The following is a 12,274-nucleotide window of genomic DNA, read 5'->3' on the forward strand; positions in this document are numbered from 1 at the left end:
GCATGCAGGCATCTTGTCCATGATGTTCCCATTTAGTTTTAGCTCTTTCCCATCCATTTCAGCTTATTTCTCAGGCCCCCAGAACTGTTTTTTGAGTCCAGCAGAAAAATATTCGGCTTTCCTATTGACTTGCATTGGATTCCTTATTCGGTACGAATACACGGATATTAGAAATTATTTGTGCTGATTTTTCCGAATCCGAATATTTCACTATTCAATCATCACTAATAATCATACAAAGTTTGAAAATTGCACATTTTTAGAAATGTGTCAAATTTTTGATACAGGAAAAATATATGTCTTTGTACGGTGTTAGTAGATGGAAAAATATTAACGGTTGAGAGTCTGCAGTAGTTGCCACCTTTTTATGGCTAACTGTAAAGGTCGTATCATATAGCAAGCTTTCGAGGCTACTCAGTCTTAACTTCCATTTAATACCAAAAAGATTGATTTTCCCATTCCTTCGATCACACATTTACTACTTATTGTGGTGCTGTTTTATGCTCATGGAAAAACATCTTCAATGGCAAAGCAACAGATTCAGCTGGACGCATAACTTATAGAGGTTGCCCCCTACTTTGGCATTGATGACTTATCCCTACGATAAGTCATCAATGTCTGATTGGCCGGGGTCTGACGCTCGGCACCCCCAGTGATCAGACATCCTCAATGTTGGTGACTGCCAGCCAGAAATACTCTTCTGATGGCAGTGGCTGGGTACTACATGTCCATCTTTTATTGATTTGAATAGGAGGTGGATGTGTAGCACCCTGCCATGGCCACTATCAGAAGACTACCAGTGAGCATCTCCAGCTTTCGGCCACCGCCACTGATAACGGCTGATTGGTGGGGGTGCAAGGTGTCAAACCCCGACCGGTCAAACATTGATAACCTACCCTAAGGATTGGTCATCAACGCTAAAGTAGTGCAGAGGATAACATCTTTAATGCCACTTATGTCACTGTACTTCACATTATTTAGGACATATAAAGGACAACATTAGATCCACTTCATTTTTGATAATGACCTTTTTTGGGTGAAGATCCTCTGGTTCTTGATGGCAAGAGGTCATTTGCCAGGTATCTAATATGGTGACTGGCAGCTTGGAAAATATGGCTCTCATCACTATGTCTAATTGATAGGACAACCAGTCATTAACAAAGGGAAAATTGTATCCAGTGTTGGCTGACTTAATAATTATCTTTGTGTCAGGGCTACGTTCCAAAAGTCTAGCTACAGCTTTGCGAATGTGCCAGAGACGTTGAATGTACAGTCCTAATGGATAGGTGGAAAAATGAGCCCAGCAATTCAGGACGATCACCATTCCTTCCCGAGCTCCCAGTCCATCCAGCTCCGTAGCAATGTAATGTAACTCTTTAACTCCAGTACGTACAATACGCAGAGGCTTCTGATGTGCTCTCCAGTGTACGAGATAGTTATTCTCCGCATCTGTCGCCAGTAATGGACCTGCATGGTGGGGCACATGGAGGTCTATTTGCTTGAGAGCTGTAGATACATATTTTTAAGAAAGACAATTTAGCCATTACTGATCAAACGAATTACACTTTTTTATATCAGCGAAAAGGATAAAGCATAAATTTTGTTATCATACAAAAACTTGAGGGGCACACAAATGTATTAACTATTATAATGCAGCAATCTTCAACAAATTTAATCGCCTCGCTTCTAAACCGGATCCATTGCCAGTTTTATTTGAAGTAATGTCCCATGCAACTCTCCACAAAACTTTGACATTGACAAATAAATACCGTTTCAATATAATTCTATTTTTTTAATAAATATTTTTCACATAGACCACTGAGAATATCTTTTTAATGGAGTAATGAACTAGAAAGATTTTTGACGGACACTTACAAATAGAGGTGAATTGGGAGCTTAAAGTGGCCCTAAAAAACATATCAAAAAGTTTCCTCTTGTAGTAGGTGGATCAAAATTGGCAGCAAAAAGGACTAAAAAAATTGGTAGTTGGGGACAAAATCAATTTACAGGGCCATTGTACAAGTAAGCAAAACACTGCATTGATAAAGAGGGGCAGTTCAACACAATGGTAGCAAAGCAAACATGATTATGAGACATTTCAAATGTATAACCAGTGTATTATTGCAGCTTATGGAGGGAGAAAATTGATAAACATGTCGTAATATCACAGGTCCAGTATCATGAATCCCCAGTGGCTAGGGATAGCACAGGATGAGCAAAGTATAATAAATATCGGACGAGCTCTAGGGTGATGGAACCTGGGCTGACCGCTGCCCTACGCCTGACAAACGCAACTAGAGATAGCCAGGGAGCGTGCCTACGTTGGTTCTAGACGCCACGCACCAGCCTAAGAGCTAACTAGTACTGCAGAGAAAACCGGTGAAATGAGAGGAAGGCACACACATAGAGATGATGTATATAGCTTTAGCAAATAGAGGCCCGCTGAAAACTAGAAAGCAGAATGACACAAAAGGGGACTGAGCGGTCAGCAAAAAACCCTAATCAAAAAAACCATCCTGAGATTACAAGAACCCATGTGCCAACTCATGGCACATGGGGAGAACCTCAGTCCACTAGAGCAACCAGCTAACAAAGAGACATTCTAAGCAAGCTGGACAAAAAAACCAAACAACTGAAAATCAGCACTTAGCTTATCCTGAAAGATCTGGGAGCAGGTAGGCAGGAACCAAACAGAGCACATCTGAACACATTGATAGCCGGCAAGGGAAATTACAGAGAGGCCAGGTAAAATAGGAAACACCCAGCCTCTGATGGACAGATGGAAACCAAAGGCCGCAACCCACCAAAGTCACCCAGTACCAGCAGTAACCACCAGAGGGAGCCCGCAAACAGAATCCACAACAGTACCCCCCCCTTGAGGAGGGGTCACCGAACCCTCACGAGAACCCCCAGGGCGATCAGGGTGAGCTCTATGGAAGGCGCGGACCAAATCAGTCGCATGAACATCGGAGGCGACCACCCAGGAATTGTCCTCCTGACCATAACCCTTCCACTTAACCAAATACTGGAGTTTGCGTCTGGAAACACGAGAATCCAAGATCTTTTCAACAACATACTCCAATTCTCCCTCCACCAGCACCGGAGCAGGAGGCTCGACCGAAGGAACAACAGGCACCTCATACCTCCGCAACAACGACCGATGGAACACATTATGAATAGCGAACGATGCTGGAAGATCCAAACGGAAAGATACAGGGTTAAGAATCTCCGAGATCCTATAAGGACCGATGAACCGAGGCTTGAACTTGAGAGAAGAGACCTTCATAGGGACAAAACGAGAAGACAACCACACCAAGTCCCCAACAAGAAGTCGGGGACCCACGCGGCGACGGCGATTAGCAAACTGCTGAGTCTTCTCCTGAGATAACTTCAAATTATCCACCACCTGATTCCAAATGTGATGTAGCCTGTCCACCACCACGTCCACTCCAGGACAATCCGAAGACTCCACCTGACCAGAGGAAAAACGAGGATGAAACCCCGAATTACAAAAAAAAGGAGAGACCAACGTGGCCGAACTAGCCCGATTATTAAGAGCAAATTCGGCCAGTGGCAAAAAAGCAACCCAGTCATCCTGATCAGCAGAAACAAAACACCTCAAATAAGTTTCCAAGGTCTGATTAGTTCGCTCCGTCTGGCCATTCGTCTGAGGATGGAATGCAGACGAGAAAGACAAATCAATGCTCATCTTGGCACAAAACGTCCGCCAAAATCTAGACACAAACTGGGATCCCCTGTCAGAAACGATATTCTCCGGAATCCCATGCAAACGAACCACGTTCTGAAAAAACAAAGGAACCAACTCAGAGGAGGAGGGCAACTTAGGCAAGGGCACCAAATGAACCATCTTAGAAAAGCGGTCACACACAACCCAGATAACGGACATTTTCTGTGAAACCGGGAGATCAGAAATAAAATCCATGGAAATGTGCGTCCAAGGCCTCTTCGGGATGGGCAAGGATAACAACAACCCACTAGCCCGTGAACAGCAAGGCTTAGCTCGAGCACACACTTCACAAGACTGCACAAAGGTACGCACATCCCTAGACAAGGAAGGCCACCAAAAAGACCTGGCCACCAAGTCTCTTGTACCAAATATTCCAGGATGACCAGCCAACACAGAAGAATGGACCTCGGAGATGACTCTACTGGTCCAATCATCCGGAACAAACAGTCTTTCTGGTGGACATCGATCCGGTTTATCCACCTGAAACTCCTGCAATGCGCGTCGCAAGTCTGGGGATACGGCGGACAATATTACCCCATCCCTAAGGATACCAGCAGGCCCAGTGTCTCCAGGAGAGTCAGGCACAAAACTCCTGGAAAGAGCATCTGCCTTCACATTCTTTGAACCTGGCAGGTATGAAACCACGAAATTGAAACGAGAAAAAAATAACGACCAACGAGCCTGTCTAGGATTCAAACGCCTGGCAGACTCAAGGTAAGTGAGATTCTTGTGATCAGTCAAGACCACCACGCGATGTTTAGCACCCTCAAGCCAATGACGCCACTCCTCAAATGCCCACTTCATGGCCAAAAGCTCCCGGTTACCCACATCATAATTGCGCTCGGCGGGCGAGAATTTTCTAGAGAAGAAAGCACATGGCTTCATCACCGAGCCATTAGAACTTCTCTGTGACAAAACCGCCCCCGCTCCAATCTCGGAAGCATCAACCTCCACCTGGAAAGGAAGTGAAACATCTGGTTGACACAACACAGGAGCAGAAGAAAACCGGCGCTTAATTTCCCGAAAGGCCTCCACGGCCGCAGGAGACCAATCAGCAACATCAGCACCCTTTTTAGTCAAATCAGTCAAAGGTTTAACAATACTGGAAAAATTAGCAATGAACCGACGATAAAAATTAGCAAACCCCAAGAACTTCTGAAGGCTCTTAACAGACGTAGGTTGTGTCCAGTCACAAATAGCCTGAACCTTAACGGGATCCATCTCAATAGTAGAAGGAGAAAAAATGTACCCCAAAAAAGAAATCTTCTGGACTCCGAAGAGACACTTTGAGCCCTTCACAAACAGAGAATTGGCCTGCAAAACTTGAAACACCTTCCTGACCTGTAGAACATGAGACTCCCAGTCATCAGAAAACACCAAAATATCATCCAAATACACAATCATAAACTTATCCAGATATTCACGGAAAATATTGTGCATAAAGGACTGAAAGACTGACGGAGCATTGGAGAGTCCAAAAGGCATTACCAAATACTCAAAATGGCCCTCAGGCGTATTAAATGCGGTTTTCCACTCATCACCCTGTTTTATCCGCACCAGATTATACGCACCACGAAGATCTATTTTAGTGAACCACCTAGCCCCCTTAATGCGAGCAAACAAATCAGTAAATAATGGCAATGGATACTGGTATTTGACTGTAATCTTATTCAGAAGGCGATAATCTATACAAGGCCTCAGGGAACCATCTTTTTTTGCCACGAAAAAAAAACCTGCTCCCAGAGGGGACGAAGATGGACGAATATGTCCCTTTTCCAAGGACTCCTTAATATAATTCCGCATAGCAGTATGCTCTGGCAGTGACAGATTAAATAAACGACCCTTAGGGAACTTACTGCCAGGAATCAATTCTATAGCACAGTCACACTCTCTATGGGGAGGGAGCGAATTGAGCTTAGGCTCCTCAAAAACATCCCTATAATCCGACAAAAATGCAGGGATCTCCGAAGGAGTAGATGAAGCTATAGAAATCGGAGGTGCATCATCATGAACCCCGTGACATCCCCAGCTTAGCACAGACATTGTTTTCCAGTCCAGGACAGGATTATGAGTTTGTAACCATGGCAGACCAAGCACTAGTACATCATGTAAATTATACAGTACAAGGAAGCGAATCACCTCCTGATGAACGGGAGTCATGCGCATGGTCACTTGTGTCCAATACTGCGGTTTATTCATAGCCAATGGTATAGAATCAATTCCTTTCAGAGGAATAGGAACTTCCAGAGGCTCTAGACTAAAACCGCAGCGTTTAGCAAATGACCAATCCATAAGACTCAGGGCAGCGCCCGAATCCACATAGGCATCGACGGAAATGGATGACAGTGAACAAATCAGAGTTACAGACAAAATGAACTTAGACTGCAGAATACTAATGGCAAAAGATTTATCAACCCTTTTTGTGCGTTTAGAGCATGCTGATATAACATGAGCTGAATCACCACAATAAAAACACAAACCATTTTTCCGCCTATAATTTTGCCGTTCACTTCTGGACTGAATTCTATCACCTTGCATAGTCTCAGGTGCCTGTTCAGAAGACACCGCCAACTGGTGCACGGGTTTGCGCTCCCGTAAACGCCGATCAATCTGAATGGCCATAGCCATAGACTCATTCAGACCTGTAGGCGCAGGGAACCCCACCATAATATCCTTAATGGCCTCAGAAAGACCATTTCTGAAGTTTGCAGCCAGGGCGCACTCATTCCACTGAGTAAGCACCGACCATTTCCGAAATTTCTGACAATATATTTCCGCTTCATCATGCCCCTGAGAGAGGGCCTTTTCAGCCTGAATCTCTAGGTTAGGTTCCTCATAGAGCAATCCCAATGCCAGAAAAAATGCATCCACACTGAGCAATGCAGGATCCCCTGGTGCCAATGCAAATGCCCAATTCTGAGGGTCGCCCCGTAGGAACGATATAACAATCTTGACCTGTTGAGCAGGGTCTCCAGAGGAGCGAGATTTCAAAGAGAGAAACAATTTACAATTGTTCCTGAAATTCAGGAAGGTAGATCTATCTCCAGAAAAAAACTCTGGAATAGGAATTCTAGGTTCAGACATGGGAGTGTGAACAACGAAATCCTGTATGTTTTGAACCTTTGCCGCGAGATTACTCAGGCTGGAAGCCAAACTCTGGACATCCATGATAAACAGCTAAGATCAGAGCCATTCAAGGGTTAAGAGGAGGTAAGAAACAGCTAGACAGCAATTAAGGGCTAGGCAGCAAAACTCTGAAGGAAAAAAAAAAAAAATTCCTTGAACACTTCTTATTCTCCTGCTTCAGCCCAAACAATTAACACTTTGTGGGCCGGCTATACTATCATGAATCCCCAATGGCTAGGGATAGCACAGGATGAGCAAAGTATAATAAATATCGGACGAGCTCTAGGGTGATGGAACCTGGGCTGACCGCTGCCCTACGCCTGACAAACGCAACTAGAGATAGCCAGGGAGCGTGCCTACGTTGGTTCTAGACGCCACGCACCAGCCTAAGAGCTAACTAGTACTGCAGAGAAAACAAAGACCTCACTTGCCTCCAGAGGAATTAACCCCAAAGATATAGTTGCCCCCCACATGTATTGACGGTGAAATGAGAGGAAGGCACACACATAGAGATGATGTATATAGCTTTAGCAAATAGAGGCCCGCTGAAAACTAGAAAGCAGAATGACACAAAAGGGGACTGAGCGGTCAGCAAAAAACCCTAATCAAAAAAACCATCCTGAGATTACAAGAACCCATGTGCCAACTCATGGCACATGGGGAGAACCTCAGTCCACTAGAGCAACCAGCTAACAAAGAGACATTCTAAGCAAGCTGGACAAAAAAACCAAACAACTGAAAATCAGCACTTAGCTTATCCTGAAAGATCTGGGAGCAGGTAGGCAGGAACCAAACAGAGCACATCTGAACACATTGACAGCCGGCAAGGGAAATGACAGAGAGGCCAGGTAAAATAGGAAACACCCAGCCTCTGATGGACAGATGGAAACCAAAGGCCGCAACCCACCAAAGTCACCCAGTACCAGCAGTAACCACCAGAGGGAGCCCGCAAACAGAATCCACAACATTCCAGCTATTAACTTCACAAGAGGTTTCACAGTCCGGCTTCTACATTCTGACTGGAAAAACCACACCATCTGTAGAAAAATCTTCAAAAAACTTGGAAACTGCAACGTGTTTTCCTGACACTGAACTCGTGAGAACTGGCGACTGTAAACGTAAGTGACCTCAGTAAGGTTACCGCAGTTCATCGGCAATGAACTGCTACAACCTTAATGACGTTATTGCTCATCACAACAGACGGATTCACACACTACTGTCATTGTGTTACGGCTGCTCATGCTAAGCGTCACATTACTATTGTCACAGCTCAGCACTGCTTCTGGATGGAGCCGTTAAGGATCATCGTGGGACCTCATCATTATAGATTAACGTGGACAGGTAAGGATTATTTTGATTTTTTATTTTAAATTTTATCTCAATAAGTCGGTAAAAAAGGGGATTTGTCAGGGAGTGTTTTGTTCAAATAAAATAGTTTTTTCTGTGTATGCCTTTCCTATTTTTGACTATAAGGTTATTAATGGGGGTGCCCTATAGACATAAAAACACAATGGAGCAACCATCAGCTCACCGAGTTGAGAAATTCCTATAATAGTGGTGCGGTGAACGGAGACTTCAGGCTGGTTTCCTGAGTAAGTGAACTGTGAATAAAATTGGAAAATCCAGTCACCGCAAAAGTCATAAAACATCACATTTATTAGTAGATTAAAACATGAAAAGAAAAAATGTAATAGTTAGCTAGTGAAGCTCGAAACACGTTAACCGTTATCATGTTTTTAAAATTTTTCTTTTTTATTTTTTAATCTACTAATAAATGTGATGTTTTATGACTTGCGGTTGCTGAATCTTCAAATTTTTTTTCACTTGTTTTATAGATGCCACTCCATTTCTAACTCATGGGCTTGATGTCAGCGGACATAAAACAGTTGTCATCAACCCAAAACCCATTACTCCCCTTACCAACGTACTAGGACAAGCAGGAATAGCTGAGAATAAGAATCCAAAATTGTGCATCTAATGGATACATCATTTCTAGAGCCACTTAGGGCTGATGTTATTAATCTGGGATGGGGCCAATATCCATGGCCCCTTCTCTGGCTATTATCAGCCTGCAGCTGTCTGCCTAGTATTTGCTGTTTATTAAATATAATAGGGACCCCACGCCATTGTTTTTGGAAGGTCCCCTTTTAATAACTGTTAAAGCTATGCAGACAATTATGAGCTGATATTATTAAAATAGAAACTTTTATGGATATTTTACCATTCCCAGTTTAATAAAACCAGCTCAAAGCTATTTGTTTTCTCTCAGCTGGTTTTAAAAATACGGGAACTGTACATTTTTTAAAATTATTTATTTTACTCAGTCCAGGTCACGTGTTGCGCCATTACATGATATGGCTGTGATGTAGTTGGAAGTGCCCACAGCCTTAAACCTTGTTGATTGGCAGCACAGCAGCCTTTTAAGAACCTTTATTAGGATGATGAACCTGAACAGGAAACCTAACATATATTAAGTAGTCCGTGTTCAGGGTCGATTACCAGACACTAGAAGCTTTCCAGTTCAAGTTCGCTCATCCCTACATATTACTAGTGATGTCTAACCCAAATGATAAAGTTCAGGATCCGTACCGGACACCTAGTGTCCTTGCAAGGACTCTGATTATGGTCTTCTCACAAAAGTCTGTGTTACTGTTTGGGTTCAACAGCCCGAACAATGCTTGAAGAAAGGCTGTAGCACACCAAATCAACAAGCTATTCCAATGCAGATACTTCCGGTCCTATCACAGCCATGCCAAATATTTGCATAGCTGGAATTGGCAAGACAATAAAAAAAGACATGGGGTACCACCTATTTTGATAACAAGCATAGGAAAAGCAGACAGCTGAGGACTAGCATTTTCAGCCTGGGAAGTTCTCTGGATATTTAGCACTCCTCAGCCTAAAAATAGCAGCCAACACCTGTCCCAGAAAAGGCACATCCATTGGATGCCCAAATTATGGTGCTTTGTCTGGCTCTTTCCACTTGCCCTGGTGCATTGGCAAGCAGAGTAGCATTTTAAGGTTGATGTCAGCTGTGTAATGTCAGCTGACATCAAGCCCTTAGGTTAGTAATGGGCGTGACGTCTATCAGACTCCCCATTACTAATCCGGTAAGTGAACAGTTAAAAAAGCACACACACAGGAAAAAATACATCATTTGAAAAAAGACTCTCCCCATACTCCCTTGTATACCAATTTGTTAATTTAAAATAAATTCAGAAAGCTCCATCTGTAATCCAAGAGTGTAATATCTCATGATGTCCTTCAAGTCCTATTGAGTTTCGTTCTGAGAAAGCGGTCGATCATTAGTCCAGCACTCTCACTGCCCTCGTGAAAATTGGCCACTGTGAAGTGAGATAACCTTAATGATGTCACCTCAGTTCACAGCAGTCAGTTTTCACAAGCACCCAAGTGACCAATTCTGATGCTTAGCCTCAGCTCTTCCCAATTGCACTGGTGCAGTGAAAATTGGAGTAATTGTTTGTAGGGTCATTAATTGGGAGTTGTCAGTCAGACACCCACATTTCTAACTCAAAAGTAAAAGTAAATACACACAGAAAAAAAACCTTATTTGAAAAAAAGACTTCCCCACACTAGCCTGCAGTAACCTCATCACCGTTGGTCATAGCCATTGGTTAACACACCGTCCTCTGTGTGAAAGATTGGAAACCCACAGCAGTCCAGGATAATTAGCAGCTGTTACTGATGGTGACTTCCATAAGGTTACCACCAGTCAGAGCAACATAGAGGACCATGTTGGAACTACTGGCTGTCTGGGTACCCAAACTGAACTATTTTTAAAGATTGTCTGAACCCGACGGACCTGAACATTCATGAATCCACCCATCCCTACTTATTACAATGCTGAACTAGGATGTTGAGATGGTATACGACCTGAAAGAGTGGCAAGTACTGTTCCATGCTACGGGTAGTGACAAGGACACTAGCAAAATAGAAAACTAGAGAAAAATAAATAAAAAAGGATAAGGCCTCCTTCAGAAGTTAGTTGAATCCAATTTTCATTAGTGTCATCAGAGTTTTGTCAGAGTTGCATTAGATTTTTCCTTTATGAGAAAAAAATGTTTCACCTTCTTCCATTTAATGCCCAGTGAAAAATGTACATGACACAAATGGCATCTGATTGCTGTCAGATTATTGCACAGACCCATAGACTTTCATTGCGGAGTTTGATGTTGCACTCAGATGAATATCGGTCATGTTTCTGCAATTTTACAAAGACCGCCACTTCTGCATCAAATTACTGAAGTGTGAACAGCTCAGAAGACTATCATAGGAATGAGTGTTCTTTGTGAAAAATGTGGCTATCACTTGTACGTGTAAAACTGACATACGAGTGAGTCCCACGAGAGGCAAAATTGTCTGTGGCCACCACCTACGAATAAAACATTCTCCCGTTTTGAGGTCATATTGCCGTTTCCTCTCCAATGCTTCAGGTACCACAGTTGTTTGCGGCAAAGTAGACGTCTGACATCCAACATTGATTCAGAATCACTTCTGCTTCTGAACTGGACAGATGGAAATCCCCAAAGTTTTATTGACATAGTTTTTTATATTGTGATGTACAAGTGATCATTTAACTTGTTATCATGATGGAATCAGAAATGTTGGCGCTGCTGGATGTTTCACATGATAGATGGAGTTAGATGGACTTTATTAACATTAAAAACCATAAACTATTTGCCAGTATTTATGATGGAGACTAAGGTGGAAGCCCTGACACTGTTGTGATCCTTCCTAACCCTTTTGATCATGACAGTGCTATCTATCAAACTATAGAATGGATCCAACTATAGCTACTTACTTGGCACAAACTTCACCAAATAATCCCACCAGCCTCGGATTGTGGAGTCTCCGAACATGTAGACCATCTTTCCAGAAAGACATTTCGCCACATTGTTGGAATCATTGAAATGTTGATTAGAACAGACGAGAGAATTCCAGACGTCCTGGTAATAAAATCCTGATGGGTTTGGATTTTTAAGTTCTGACGTGCACGGTTTTGTGGCTGCAAACATGGGAACAATTTTATTTATTTTATTTTTTTCAGAAAGGTTAGTAGTGAATATAATTCATAACTTTATTAAATGTATTGGTGAAAGATTTTATATAGATAAATATATAGATAGATAGATAATAGATAATAGATATAGATAGATAGATGATAGATGATAAATACTATATAGATAATAGAATATAGATAATGGATAGATAAATGATAGATAGATAGGTTAGATATATTAGATAGATAGATAGATAGATAGACAGACAGACAGACAGACAGATAGATAATAGATAGATAGATAGGTAATAGATGATAGATACTATATATAATATAGATAATAATAGATAGATAATAGATGATAGATAATAAATATAATA

The 12,274-nt window shown here is 42.4% G+C and overlaps 1 protein-coding gene across 2 annotated transcripts in view; it reads right to left on the reverse strand.

The window, feature by feature from the left end:
• Positions 1-414: 414 nt before the first annotated feature.
• LOC143774209 (NXPE family member 3-like) overlaps positions 415-12,274 on the reverse strand; it is a 110,034-nt gene continuing 98,174 nt past the window's right edge. For both annotated transcript variants that reach the window (XM_077261589.1, XM_077261590.1), the window contains 2 exons: positions 11,697-11,900; positions 415-1,506 (listed from right to left, as the gene is read on the reverse strand). In XM_077261589.1, coding sequence (XP_077117704.1) covers positions 974-1,506; positions 11,697-11,900 — 737 coding nt within the window. In that variant the 3' untranslated portion in view covers positions 415-973. The remainder of the gene's footprint in view (positions 1,507-11,696; positions 11,901-12,274) is intronic.

The sequence above is a fragment of the Ranitomeya variabilis genome, chromosome 5, assembly GCF_051348905.1.
Source record: "Ranitomeya variabilis isolate aRanVar5 chromosome 5, aRanVar5.hap1, whole genome shotgun sequence".
In the NCBI taxonomy this organism is placed as follows: domain Eukaryota; kingdom Metazoa; phylum Chordata; class Amphibia; order Anura; family Dendrobatidae; genus Ranitomeya; species Ranitomeya variabilis.